Source organism: Photinus pyralis, unplaced genomic scaffold, assembly GCF_008802855.1.
Source record: "Photinus pyralis isolate 1611_PpyrPB1 unplaced genomic scaffold, Ppyr1.3 Ppyr1.4_LG9, whole genome shotgun sequence".
Taxonomy (NCBI): Eukaryota; Metazoa; Arthropoda; class Insecta; order Coleoptera; family Lampyridae; genus Photinus; species Photinus pyralis.
Genome location: NW_022170878.1, coordinates 8,254,290 through 8,268,193, shown reverse-complemented (window position 1 = coordinate 8,268,193; position 13,904 = coordinate 8,254,290). Strand labels below are relative to the sequence as shown.

At 42.0% G+C, this 13,904-nt stretch overlaps 5 protein-coding genes across 8 annotated transcripts in view; 2 read left to right on the top strand and 3 right to left on the bottom strand.

Annotated features, from left to right (window-relative positions):
* LOC116180612 (sex peptide receptor-like) overlaps positions 1 to 13,904 on the bottom strand; it is a 561,029-nt gene that overhangs the window by 169,222 nt on the left and 377,903 nt on the right. The window lies entirely within an intron of this gene.
* On the top strand, positions 2,150 to 4,158 carry LOC116180608 (dynein intermediate chain 3, ciliary-like). Its single transcript, XM_031500688.1, has 6 exons — positions 2,150 to 2,290; positions 2,337 to 2,550; positions 2,597 to 2,858; positions 2,908 to 3,553; positions 3,598 to 3,835; positions 3,886 to 4,158. The coding sequence occupies exons 1-6, from the start codon at positions 2,160 to 2,162 to the stop codon at positions 4,105 to 4,107; spliced, it is 1,713 nt and encodes a 570-aa protein (XP_031356548.1). The 5' UTR covers positions 2,150 to 2,159; the 3' UTR covers positions 4,108 to 4,158.
* On the bottom strand, positions 7,041 to 8,616 carry LOC116180614 (arf-GAP with dual PH domain-containing protein 1-like). Its single transcript, XM_031500696.1, has 4 exons — positions 8,419 to 8,616; positions 8,142 to 8,367; positions 7,308 to 8,086; positions 7,041 to 7,262 (listed from the first exon to the last, which is right to left on the bottom strand). Exons 1-4 carry the CDS (start codon positions 8,498 to 8,500, stop codon positions 7,198 to 7,200), a joined length of 1,152 nt encoding a protein of 383 aa, XP_031356556.1. The 5' UTR covers positions 8,501 to 8,616; the 3' UTR covers positions 7,041 to 7,197.
* LOC116180610 (WW domain-binding protein 11) lies at positions 9,096 to 10,826 on the top strand. Its single transcript, XM_031500690.1, has 5 exons — positions 9,096 to 9,262; positions 9,312 to 9,437; positions 9,492 to 9,589; positions 9,644 to 9,895; positions 9,944 to 10,826. Exons 1-5 carry the CDS (start codon positions 9,199 to 9,201, stop codon positions 10,799 to 10,801), a joined length of 1,398 nt encoding a protein of 465 aa, XP_031356550.1. The 5' UTR covers positions 9,096 to 9,198; the 3' UTR covers positions 10,802 to 10,826.
* LOC116180631 (thioredoxin, mitochondrial-like) lies at positions 10,778 to 11,540 on the bottom strand. Its single transcript, XM_031500716.1, has 2 exons — positions 11,126 to 11,540; positions 10,778 to 11,077 (listed from the first exon to the last, which is right to left on the bottom strand). Exons 1-2 carry the CDS (start codon positions 11,308 to 11,310, stop codon positions 10,834 to 10,836), a joined length of 429 nt encoding a protein of 142 aa, XP_031356576.1. The 5' UTR covers positions 11,311 to 11,540; the 3' UTR covers positions 10,778 to 10,833.

The window sequence follows — 13,904 nt, the reverse complement described above, 5'->3', positions numbered from 1 at the left end:
AATATAATGTGCGAGGAGATTAAGGTTAGGAAAAATTTTTAGTGAGGTTAGGTTAGGGTGATAGTTAGGTTAGCTCAAAAATCTTGTATCAGGAGAATACAATGTGCGAGGAGATTAAGGTTAGGAAAAATTTTTAGTGAGGTTAGGTTAGGGTGATAGTTAGGTTAGCTCAAAAATCTTGTATCAGGAGAATATAATGTGCGAGGAGATTAAGGTTAGGAAAAATTTTTAGTGAGGTTAGGTTAGGGTGATAGTTAGGTTAGCTCAAAAATCTTGTATCAGGAAAATATAATGTGCGAGGAGATTAAGGTTAGGAAAAATTTTTAGTGAGGTTAGGTTAGGGTGATAGTTAGGTTAGCTCAAAAATCTTGTATCAGGAGAATATGATGTGCGAGTAGATTGAAGGTTAGGGTGATAGTTAGGTTAGGTCAAATTTGTTTAGGCGTCTAAAATTTTGGCAAACTAATTTGACCTAACCTAACTATCACCCTAACCTTCAATCTCCTCGCACATCATATTCTCCTGATACAAGATTTTTGAGCTAACCTAACTACCACTCTAACCTAACCACACTAAAACTTTAAGCTAACTCTCAATCACCTTCTCGGACATTATATTCTCCTGATACAAGTTTTGTAAAGGTTTAAGACGAAGTATGGCGTTGAAATATTTCTGTGACAGCAGGTTTTACATCGTGAGCACAGTGTCGTTTAAAAAGATGATCGACGCGCACGGTACGACCACGGTGAACCATTTGAGGAGCCTTTCATTGCCACCTAAGCTTTGAAATAATTACTTCGACGCGTCTAGTGTGCAAGGGTGCGTGGGGTTGTGTGTCCACCAACTCCATTCTCAGCGTCCATGTACGCCTTTCCCACCTCGTACAATCAAATACTCTTATGTCCTGGAGTGTCTGTATGGCCGAGGTTCGCAAAGGTGTCGTCCCGACTCCTTTTGAATCTGTATGTCGATCGTGGTTAAAATTCAAAAGTAATTACGAAAAAAGTTACTTACGTGGCGACATCTCAACCAAACTTGTAATACTAAAACATGAAAAAAGTGTATTGATTACTAAGGAGATGGCGCACTTGTATCAATTGTATTTGAATTAAGTATTAAAAAACCGGGACATTGAACTACAATTGCTCTACAGATTTTGCAAAACTCCGTCCATCTTGAAGTGCCATTTAATGCATAAACGCATAACGCATAAATTCAAATGCTATTTCTGGCGGAGTTACGTACGTGGCGACATCTCAACTAAACTCATAATACTATAAGGTGAAAGTTAGTGTAACGATCATCAAGGAGATGGCGCACTTGTACCAATTATATATTTAAACTAATTATTCAAAAACTACAATTGCTCTACAGATTTTGCAAGACTCCTTACATCTTTTTTGTCCGCGGTTGGGTTGGCTTGTTGAGCCATCCGACCTCTGCCTTTTTTTCTCGTCACCTATCCGTTTGCCCGCCTAGCCGAAGTTAGCTCTAGCAGCCTACCTTTGGGTACGAGTTGGACCACGAGAGATGGATGTTTTGTAGGATGGTGTTTGACCTAATTAGGCCAGCCGGGCCTTCTTCCTGCTCTTCTGTTCAGCGCCGGAGATGCCCTTACCCAACAAATTTTTGTTGTCCATTTTGGATGTTGATGGAGGAGGGGGGGGCGGTTGGGGTTGACTACACCTCTCGAGTGGGGTTCCCTAGTGAATGCAGCCTCTTTCCTAGTCCAGTACTGCTCGTTTCCGGACCAATTCTTGCTATACGTGCATATAGCTACCCCCTTATACTTCCCCCTTCCATCCAATTTCCATGTTTTTCTCTTTTCTTCACGTCTACGTAAAAAGTCATCTGTCGCAGGTGGCGGTTTCCGTGTCGTACGAAGAGGTTGAGTCGAACTTTGAAGCTCGGTTCTCCTGGACAACCCAATCCTATGCTCGCTACTTTTTCGGAGAATGTGTATCCGTCTGCTCATGCTCAGCGAATCAATGAGGGTGGATACGCGAGTACTTTCTGGCCAAGGTTGAATTTGTATGATTTTCACCTTCTTCTCCGTATTGAGGTGACATCGCGTGGGTTTTATAAAACTGATCGGGGAGGAGTGGTATTCAAAAAACAATTCCCTAATTGACATTACTGTCAGCTCTCGAAATACTGCAATGGATTTACAATTCGTCTACCAGAAGAAGAGAAGCGAATTTGGACGGCAGTGCCTATTTACGGACAAAGGGCCCGACCTAATCGATAATTACCCTTCCAATATAGAGCACCTGTCGAATTTTATACTGAGGTAACACTCAGCTTCCATGATTAAACGCTCCCAGATTTAATTCTAGAGACCCGGTGACTCAAAGTACGCAGTGTGGTCAGGTGCAATCTGAGCACGAACTCAATACAACCCGGGCGCATTTCGTTAACTATGGTATCAATCACTCCGAAGGGGGTTGGCCCAAAGACGTTAACAAAGACGACGAGGAGCAAGTTAAACGGTATCGTAGAAAAATCGAAAAAGAAGACGCCTATAACCCGAGCGTTATGTCTTTATCCAAAGCAAGTATTTTCCAAATGAGCTTCCTATTGAGTCACATTCATACAGAGCATGGAACATTTCATTCTGCAAAACAATTCAATGAACATTTATCAACAATATTTCACCGATGTCAAACCACTACCTATGGTTGAGCAAAGTTCGGTTCGCACCGTTAACGTCTACCAAGACTGTTGCGAGGAGAAACGTCCAGTTAATCGCATATCGTGGTCGCCCGACGGAGGTACCAAACTGGCCGTGACTCATTGCTGTTTAGACTTTCAAAAACCTATAAGTCTGGTTACGAACCAATCTTACCTTTGGGATATCGGTCTCTAACTCGCCGATCAAGTAATTGTCATTTAAGCTTCTTGTTGCAGAGAATCCGAACACTCCGTTGCTTGTTTTTACTCCTAGAACGACTCCAATGGTATGCGTCGAGTATCACACAAAAGACGTGAATACGCTTGTTAGCGGCCATCTAAGCGGACGAGTGGCTTTGTGGGACGCGCGAAGGGGGAATGTCCCAGTAAATAGGAGCGTAACTGAAGTCAGCCATCGCGAGCCAGCACGAAGCGTTCTGTGGATCAATTCCAAATCAGGACTTGAATTTTTCAGCACGTCAACCGACGGCCAGGTGAAATGGTGGGATACAAGAAAATTAAATCAACCTCTGGAGACCCTAATATTGAGCTCTCCCGGTCAAGTGATCGAGAAAGCCATGAGCGCCTGCTCGTTGGAGTACGAACCGAGCATACCAACCCGGTTCATGGTCGGTACCGAAAAGGGTGTAATTATCTCCTGCAACCGGAAGGGCAAGTCCCCCGGCGAGAAGATGGCGACCAAATTCCACGCTCACTTAGGACCCGTGCTGGCTATCCAACGCAATTCCGGATACGTAAAGAATTTCCTTAGCGTGGGTGATTGGACGGTGCGAATATGGTCGGAGGATTGCAAGGAGAGCTCCATAATGTGGACATCTTATCACGGAGCGTACCTTTCCGACGGATGTTGGAGTCCAACTAGGTTCGAGTAGTCCACTTTACCGCAACCGATGAATTTCTCCTTAGGGTGTCGGTGTATTTTACGACGCGTAGTGATGGAATTCTAGATGTATGGGACGTGCTGCAACAGCAAAAACAGGCGTGTTTGAGTATAAAAGTGAGCGATGAACCGCTGACTTGTTTGCGCGTCCACGAGCAAGGGAGGTTGCTCGCCGTCGGTAACACAAAAGGAACCACAAGCTTGGTCCAAGTCAGCGAAAACTTGGCGACGAGCAGCAGACAAGACAAGATGCTACTAAATGCCGTAAGAGCAATACTAGACATAAATTGTTTGAATTATTCGCAATATTGCAGATGTTCGAAAGGGAAGCGAAGAGAGAGAAAATATTGGAGGCGCGTAATAGAGAAATAAAATTAAAACAAAAAACGAAAAGCGCGACGCTTGTTGGTTCCGAAAGTCAAGCGCACGTGGAAACTTCCATAGTGGCGGATGATGACTTTGAGTCTGATCCAAATGTGCAAACGGCCGAGGACGACTTCTATTACGTTATTGAAGCACAGACGAAGAAAGGGTGATGTATGTGGACCATTGAATATTATATTTTTTTATTCAATAGTTGCACCAAGCGAGTGGTAGTACATATTATTTTTATAATTGCATTTTATATAAATATATAACAATTTATACGAAAGTAATCGTAAACGACTTACAATTCATTTATTAAGAATTTTGATCGCCTAATTGCCTGGACGAAATCAAAGCCAGAATACAATTAAGGGCCTTCGGAAAACGTCGATGTATATTTTGCCATTATGCAGCCTCTGGTACACCTATTCGAACTGTGATTCATGAAAGTAGAAGTAAAAGTAACTGCTAAGGGTAAAAAGAGTACGACGTAAGAAAAACCTCGCAGTTTGATTAATACGTCAGTCCAAAAGTTAATTAAAAAAATATTTGGTAAAAGTTTAAGCAATAGTTAACAAAGATAGCAAATGCATATATACAATGTTGGTTACACTCAAGGTTAAAAGCAAGTTTTTGGAAATTATTGAATCGCCACTCATTTATCGCACATAGATCCTGCAAGATGGGTACTCAGCCCCTGGTTTCGGGGTTTCGAACCTACAGTTGGATGCCGACAGAGCTGGGCAGTATTCGATTTTGTAAATACTTTTTAGTATTCAAATCCTTTAAAGTATTCAAATACTTTGTAATTAAATACTTTTATGGAAGCAGTATTTGTATTTGTAACTCAAATACTTTCACAAATATTCAGTATTCGAATACTACGCATAGTATTTGAATAGTTAACCTTCTTTTTTTTTTACCAAAAATCGACTACTTCAAAATTTGTCGGGAAAACACTTTTTCTTATTAATTTTGGTGCGTAGAATCCAAAACAATTCGTACTTTTTCGATCAGACTTCTCAATCAAAAGTTATAGACTAGAAAAAAATTCAAAGGGCTGTAACTTTTGAACTAGTAGCCCATTATGGCGATTTAACTCGTGTATTGCGAACAGATACTTTATTAAAATCGTCAAAAATCTAGGTATAGATATACCAAAGAGGTATACGGACGGCCGTCCGTTTACCCGCCCTGTCCTTTGGCATTCCAAAAACGCTATGACGCAAAGGAATAGGCTATAATACAGGAGCGAAATGTTTAATTTTCGAGTTTCGTGGTTTACTCCTTTGACAGCGAAAGGCACAAATCCCAAAATGTTTATAGCCTTGCCTGAGTTTTTGGAATCAAAGCAGAATACATCGTGCTGACATCTGTCTTTATTATTGGGGACTAACATTTTATCGCTAAATGCAGGACACTTTATTACCACCATTATTTTAGTTGGAACTTACACCTCAAAGATGTCGCCACACTAATTTTGTAATGTACTTTATGAAACTAACGTTAGATGTCAGAGCGCAGTTTTTAAAAACCATAGATATATGAAGTTTTAACCTCAAATGCATAATGAATGTTTGTTTATTTTATAGTCAAAAATTAAACTTTGTTATCATTCCTTTCTCGCTTACAGGTTTAAATTAGAGAACTGGCTACTGGGAGTGACAGGAAAGCGGCAGACTCAACCTTTGCGGAATATGATACTGTTCGCTCTGGGTCGTGCAATCGAAGACATGTAGTTCTCGAAGGATGAGAAACGTTAGCATTGAATTCAGACAACACAAATTGAAAAGGGAAATGCTTTGTAACCAAAACAGGAGGACACAGTGGAGAACTCGCAGAAAACCCATTCTAATGCAATTCAAACTTCTCAAGGTTAAAATCGGAACGATTACATGATTGAAGCTGCTGGCGATGGTGCGAAGCTATTCTTTAAAGAATTGAGCCTAGAGTTTATTTGATAGAACTACGGTTATAGAAACGGTAGTGAAATTGGCAGCGAAATAAGGCAAAAGTGTTAAGTAGGCAGTTTGCAATCACGAAAAAATGTGTTGTTTGTGCGATCTTCGTGTGAAAGTTGTTGTAAAACGGTTCAGTTTAATGTACCTGTTATTGAAATTGTTCTTCCAAGGGCTTTAAATAAACTCCTATGCATAAGAAGTTACGAATTGCAAAAATAAATGTTTTCTGTTCATCGAGCATGATGTGTTGCCTACAAACCAGGCTACACAAAATATCGAGTGCCCATATTCAAATTAGGGATTTGCTTGAATCTCCCCAATCTGCCGTTTTTATTGAGGGTAAGGAGGGCCTCCACGAACGAATGGCCCAGGGCCCCGAAAAACTTAAAAACGGCACTGCATTTAAGGAATAATAATAAGTGCAACGTTGCTATTAATCGCATAAATTCAAATAATATTTTAAAAGAAGGTACGTACGTGGCGACATCTCAACTAGACTTCTATAACTATAATTGGTAGATAGTGTATCGATTGCCATGGAGATGGCGCAATAGTACTTATTGTATTTAATCTATCTATTCAAAAACCGCGCCTTTAAGCTACAATTGCTCTACAGATCTTGCAAGACTCCGTACATTTTGAACTGCCATTTATTCAGACTTCTCAATCGAAAGTTATGTTTTCCCGACCAGTTTTGGAGTAGTCGATTTTTCGTGAAAAGCAAAGGCTACAGCAATTGTTCAATGACCATGTTTTTGTATAGTTAGCTTTAAACATATATATAAGAGAAGATGGTTTTAATACAATGGGTACAAGCGCACCATCTCCTTGGAAATCAATACACTTACCTTCATTTTATAGTTTTCTAAGTTTAGTTGAGATGTCACCACGTACGTAGCTCTCGATTAGGGTATACTCTAAGAACCTAGGGTATACCCTACTCTAGGTAAGACCTATCGAATGACTTGTTGTTCGCGGTACTCTATTTGGAGTTCCACTAATCGGAGACATGCCCACGGGATCTACCTACAGCTGATGCACCAAGCCGAAAGGGATTTCTTCCATTGCAAAACTGTTTTTCGCTGCTAACTTTTAATGAACCGAAGTGATCTTAACTTATATCGGCAGAGTAAAAGAAAGAATGCCTTATGATACTGATTTATTTTATCTTAAAATATACAGAGGAATAATCAATCTTTTAGAAAATGTACTGTAAGTGAAATATACTATCGTGTTTGCAATAAATATGGAGACTAGGCGAAGTGATGGATGAAGAGGCGAGTAACTGATATGCATAGACTACCTTGGAGAAAAAATACTTATAGAATTGGTATTTGTCCGTTTGCGAACCAATCTCACGGATACTGCAAATAAACAAATGATAATCGGTAAAACAAAATGTTATTTACTTGAACTGTCTTGGGGCGATAAAGGTCTATCGATAACCTTTTCCAACACTTGAAGCCATTGATCTCGATCGGACTCCGTTGAAGCTGACAAGTTAAATATTCTATCGGGCGTTTGTAAAGCAAAGGAAAAGCCTTGATCTCTCACGCCGGCTACCACGCCAATTCGTACACTGTACCCGTCCATCGCGTGGCCTATAAATATCTCGCCTTTCGGATGGGCATCTAGAGGCTCGTCGTGGTACATTAGCTTCCTATTGTCCAGCGTAAACCATCGCTTCTTAAATCCGTCCGACGTTTTGGGTCCCGTTTTCCATAGCCACCCCTCTTTGGCAAAGTCTTCGGTGAGGTAACCGATCAGATCGGCTTCGCTCGCCGACGGATAAGCAACTTGAAGACGGTGAAGTTTGGCACAACGTATCGCCATGTACCAGTTGGTTATCACCTCCGGATCGTCGTGGTAAACGTATATGTGCCTAGTGGTGCCGTCTTTTAAGAACGTTAGCTGCAAGGAGTTAGGAAAGTTGATTTTCTCGGGAGCGAAGACTACGTTTAGTTCCGAGAGGCGCAGAATCGCTTTCGGTTCCTTGTTTTCGCGTACGAAATACTTGAGCGTGTCCTCCGCTTCGGACAGTACAAACTTACGGGGATGATACCGACTGTCCTCTTTGCCCCGTTTCATTAGGAATCCCACCATGTATCCGCTAACGTAACACTGCCGTTCCGGATAGCAGAACTCCTCCCTTTGGTATTTAGCGCGTATCCACTGCTCGATTAACACCCTAAAAATTGACCACGACAGTGGGGTTAGGCAAAAGTACCGTTAAATACGCGTACTGTGGATCGTATTCCTTCGGACGTCTATAGCATGGCGGCACTCTCTCCTCATATTTGAGTTTCGCCGTCAAGTTACCGACTTCCTTCATTCGCTCCACCTGCGAGTCCTCCCAACGATCCAGCTTAAGGTGCTTCACTTTGCTAATGTGCACCCCCATTCCTCGATGGACTCCCGAACAGCGAGTGCACAGAAAGATGCCAATGTTGTACGATGCCCATTCTGGATCTGAATTATCGAATTAAAAAAGAGGAAAAAACAAATAACCTAAAAGCTCACTTCTACTGCCACAATCGGCGCAGAGACTGTTTCCGGGTAATTTCAGGAGCTCGTGCAGAACTTTCTCATTTCTATCGGCCATTCCAATACGAAATTAAGATAAACGTAGGGCGATAAGCGGTTATTTGCGACTCGATTCATAATAATCACAGTCAACAGCCTCCATTTTTAAAACTTTTATGATTATTGTTGCCGTTTCACTTTTTATGTGATGCTTATCTTGTCTTTCAAATTCGCCTTGAGTCATAAATGTGTGGAGCAGAGAACTGTATAAATTGTGCTTTCTTGAAACTGTACAAAGTAAAGACATTTTCAAATGTAGTATTGTTCTACAGTAGTGAACTACCAACCAGACGTATTTAGAACGCTAGGCTGCTACAAATTATTTTAATTTGCATGTGCATTGAGTATTTATGATTGCAGTATACGCAACACGTGTCATAAGTGTATTGTTTGTTGCTTACTTTTTATTTTTTATGTAGGTAGTGGGCCATTCTCGAAATTTCCAGTAGTTTTCAAATATACAGACGAAAATCAACAGGAATTTTTGGGATTGGACTATTTTGACGAGTGGTTTTAAATATATTTAAACCGTATTACCCTGTATAATCTTTCGGTACGGACATCGTATGATAAATATCGCCTGGTATAAATTTTGTCTTGTATATCTTAGGTTTCGCTTCTTTTTGACAATATTTACAGATGTCATTTTAAGGAAAAATATTTATTTAATTGATTGTATTTGGAATAATTAAGCAGTAAACAATCTCTTTTACGAGAATGGGACGAAGATCTATAAATACCACTAAAAGTGGTAAATACATGAATCCAACAGATCAAGCGAGTAAGTAGCCGTTAAGTTACCACATCGGTTTAAGCCCGGTTTGTTACAGGAAAAGAGGCAAGAAAATTGGAATTAAAGAAGAATAAGAAACAGAGGCAGATGGTGAGGGCCGCCGTACTGAAAGGAAAAGATCCCATTCAAATCCTCGACGAGTTGGAGAAAATCGATCAAATGGGTTCGTACTATTAAGAGGTTCGATTCGATTCAGTTAACGAAACGGTATTTCCAGAATTCAATGTCACCCAACCGTCACCACTAAACGAAAAGGTCTTGAAAGATAAGCGAAAGAAACTACGTGATACTTTGGAACGGGTGCTTAATATGTATGTAAGTAACGGAGAAACGATTCCTATTCCTTAAAAATTGCGATCCGCATTGCAGTATAGGGACGATCCGGACAAATGGACCGATTTAAAGCGAAAACAGGCAGATTACGAACATAAGAGGAACCAAATCGTCGCCTTCTACGAGTCCGTGAAAACGGCGCAGCAAGTCTCGGTCGACGAGATTCCGTTACCGCAAATGCCCGAACAGCTGTCAAATTTACCCGCGCAAATTCCGCTACCGACGGAAATTCAAAAACCGCAACACACAATTTACTCGATCGCGACTGCTCTCAAACTGCAAGCTTTGGTAAATCTCGATAAAGTGCTTTTTGCTTAACGGACACTGAAATTGTAGGGGCACACGATTAGAGAACCGGCCGGCTGTCCTCCGGGTCCTCCGCCGGAAATAAACAGCGACGGCGAAGACGTCGAATACGCCAAACACCTTTTGAGGATCGATGAGGAAATTGAGGAATACAATTCGGACAGTTCCGTCGAGGATTCGGACGAAGACGGCGTCCCATCCAAACCGACCTCCGTGCAACAAAAGATGGTAGCGCTATCCGGTCAAAACATCGACGATTTCATGAAAGAAATGGAGTCGGTGCATAAAAAGCAAGAGAACGACAAAGACGACGATAAACCTAGAGCTTCGGAACCACTTGCACCGCCCGGGACGGATCCTTTACCGACAGTACCGGCCCAGACCCTCCCACAGCCACAAATCCCGGCACCTCCCGCGCTGATATTCCCGGCACCGCTGCGACTACCCCCGGGTCCTCCGCCGGGACGACCGCTTTTACCGCCCGGTCCGCCACCCGGCTTACCGCATCGTATTCCGCTACGAATGCCGCCCGCTCCCCCACGAATGATTCGCCTACCCGGCCCTCCTCCGAATCTATCTTTGGCGACGCCGAACGTCCTATCGGCCGGACCTCAGCTGATACGTATAGAGTCGGGCATCAAACAGGGCGCGACGATATCGGCGAAGCCGCAAATACGAAATTTGAGCGCCGACGTTACACGGTTCGTTCCGTCGGCGTTGCGGGTGAAGCGCGAGGACAAGAAACCGAAATCGTCGAGTCGCGCCGCTCTCGCCAACGAACTGAAGCAGAAGGAGATGCTGGTGCACATTCCGAGCACGCCGACGAAACAATTAACGAAAGACGACGCCTACATGCAATTCATGAAAGAAATGCAAGGTTTAATTTAACAATAAACAATTTATTTACACCTTAGTCTCGATTACTTCTTATCTAAAACCTTATCCACCCATAAACCCAGCTTATCTTCGTCTTGCAATCCGATTAGCCGTTCCTCCACTTTGCCGTTACGAAATACGACTAACGCGGGAATAGTACCGACCTCGTATTTTGCGGCAATCTCGCCGAATGCGTCGATGTCGACCTTTGCCAAACTGACCTTGCCATGTCGCTTCGCTACCACGTTCTCCAATCGCGGTTCCAACGCTCGACAGGGACCGCACCATCTGTAAATGAGCGAAACAATACTTTCAACGGCTCCCCTTAAAACTTACGTCGCAAAAAAGTCAACTATAACAGGCTCCTTGCTGTTTTCGACCTTTTCCGAAAAATCCTTGTCGTCCTGAACCTTGAATGTGCCATTTACGATGCCAGTTGATCCAAAGCCGCGTTGACGGTATTTCATTTGTGGTACGACGCATTTTGAAGAGATTTGCCTAAAAACGTTAAGCGAAAGCATTTTGAAAGAGATATCGTAACTAATTAGGTCGAAAAGGGCATAAATGTCGCCAAGGTTCTGCCCGAATTCGATCAAAATGCCCCAAATGACAATACTCAGAGACTGCTATTTTCCATACTAACTACGCAATTTTCACACAACAATTCTGTGAATTTTTCTCAATATTGTGACATTAATCGCAATAATCGCATAAAGTTCTAATAAATTCTACACTCAACGATAAGATACTGCCAACAATATTCAACCAAAAGTATAAGGAATAGTCATTTTATACAGGGTGATTGTTAGAATGTAAAGATATAGTAGTCGATCATATACAATATGATAATATAAACAGAAAATTATCATTTGATTGTGTCAGCCGTGAGACTGAGACTTTAATCATAGATCTTGCAAGACCCCGACTACCATTTATCTAGGTGCTCTGCGTTCTCCCCGTGTCCTTGTTAGTGTTCCTCTCCGTGCTTTCTCTGGTGCCATTTCTGGACGTCGGGAATCCGCTGTTTTCCTACGACCCCACTCTTCCTGCCAGTTGCCTACTTTTGACCAGGAATTTGCCACCTCCAAGCGCCGTTTAACCGCCACCAGGTTGTCAGGTTCCCACCTTGAGGAGCCCAAAAAAGCGGTCTTGTCCTGTACTATCTTTAGGTGTGTAACCTCCCACAATTATTGTGGAAGGTTTCCTACCACCTCCTCCAACCACTAAAGGGAATGGTTGTTTTCGCACACGGTGATTCAGGGTTTGGTGTGCTTAAGTTAGAGTATACTAGTTAGGTTAGCTCAAAAATCTTGTATCAGGAGAATATAATGTGCAAGGAGATTAAGGTTAGGAACATTTTTTAGTGAGGTTAGGTTAGGGTGATAGTTAGGTTAGGTCAAATTAGTTTGGCAAAATTTTAGACGCCTAAACCAATTTGAGCTAACCTAACTATCACCCTAACCTAACCTCACTAATTTCTTATCCTAACCTTCAATCCCCTCGCACATCATATTCTCCTGATACAAGATTTTTGAGCTAACCTAACTATCACCCTAACCTAACCTCACTAATTTTTTATCCTAAGCTTCAATCTCCTCGCACATCATATTCTCCTGATACAGGATTTTTGAGCTAACCTAACTATCACCCTAACCTAACCTCACTAATTTTTTATCCTAACCTTCAATCTTCTCTCACATCATATTCTCCTGATACAAGATTTTTGAGCTAACCTAACTACCACTCTAACCTAACCTCACTAAAACTTTAACCTAACTCTCAATCACCTTCTCGGACATTATATTCTCCTGATACAAGTTTTGTAAAGGTTTAAGACGAAGTAGGGCGTTGAAATATTTCTGTGAGAGCAGGTTTACATCGTGAGCACAGTGTCGTTTAAAAAGGTGATGGACGCGCACGGTACGGCCACGGTGAACCATTTGAGGAGCCTTTCATTGCCACCTAAACTTTGAAATAATTATTTCGACGCGTGTATGGTGCAAGCGTGCGTGGGGGTGTGTGTCCACCAAATCCATTCTCAGCGTCCATGGACGCCTTTCCCACCTCTTACAATCAAATACTCCATGTCCTGGAGTGTCTGTATGCCCGAGGTTCGCAATGGTGTCGTCCCGACGCCTTTTGAATCTGTATGTCGAATAAAAAGGAATTACGAAAAAGTTTCGTACGTGGCGACATCTCAACCAAACTTGTAATACTATAATATGAAAGAAAGTGTATCGATTACCAAGGAGATGGCGCACTTGTACCAATTGTATTTGCATTAATTATTCAAAAACCGGAGCATTGAACTGCAATTGCTCTACAGATTATGCAAGACTCCGTGCATCTTCAGGTGCCAATTAAGGAAAACTAAGTCCAACGCGGCTATTAATCGCATAAATTCAAAAGCAATTTCAAATGAAGTTACGTACGTGGCGGCATCTCAACGCAACTACTAAAACTATTCAATGAGAGAAAGTGTAGCGATTACCAAGGAGATGGCGCACTTGCTGCCATTATATTTCCACTAATTTTTCAAAAATCTGGTAATTGAAGTACAAATTGCTGTACAGATCTTATCCGTACATTTGTAACTGCCATTTTACTAGCTATACTCTGCGTTTTCCCCGTGTAAGCATTGTTAGATGTTAGTGTACCTCTCCGTGCTTTCTCTGATGCCATTTATGGACTTCGGGAATCTTGTCTACTTGTCCAAGACTCCCTACGACCCAATTCCTCCAGACAGCTGCCTACTTTGCCCAGGAATTCTGCACCTTCAGGCGCCGTTTAACTGTCGTCAGGTTCTCACTCAGATGACAACTTAGAGGAATCTATAAAAGCTGCCTTTTCCAGTTCCACCTTTAGGCAGAGAGTAAATTCTATGCTGTAGTTTCCAAAAATTGTAGGAGGTTTCCAACCACCTCCTTCAACTCCTAAGGGTCTGATTGTTCTCGCACGAGATGATTCGGAGTTTGGTCATTGGAGAGGTTGGGTTAGAGTATACTAGTTAGGTTAGCTCAAAAATCTTGTATCAGGAGAATATAATGTGCGAGGAGATTAAGGTTAGGAAAATTTTTTAGTGAGGTTAGGTTAGGGTGATAGTTAGGTTAGCTCA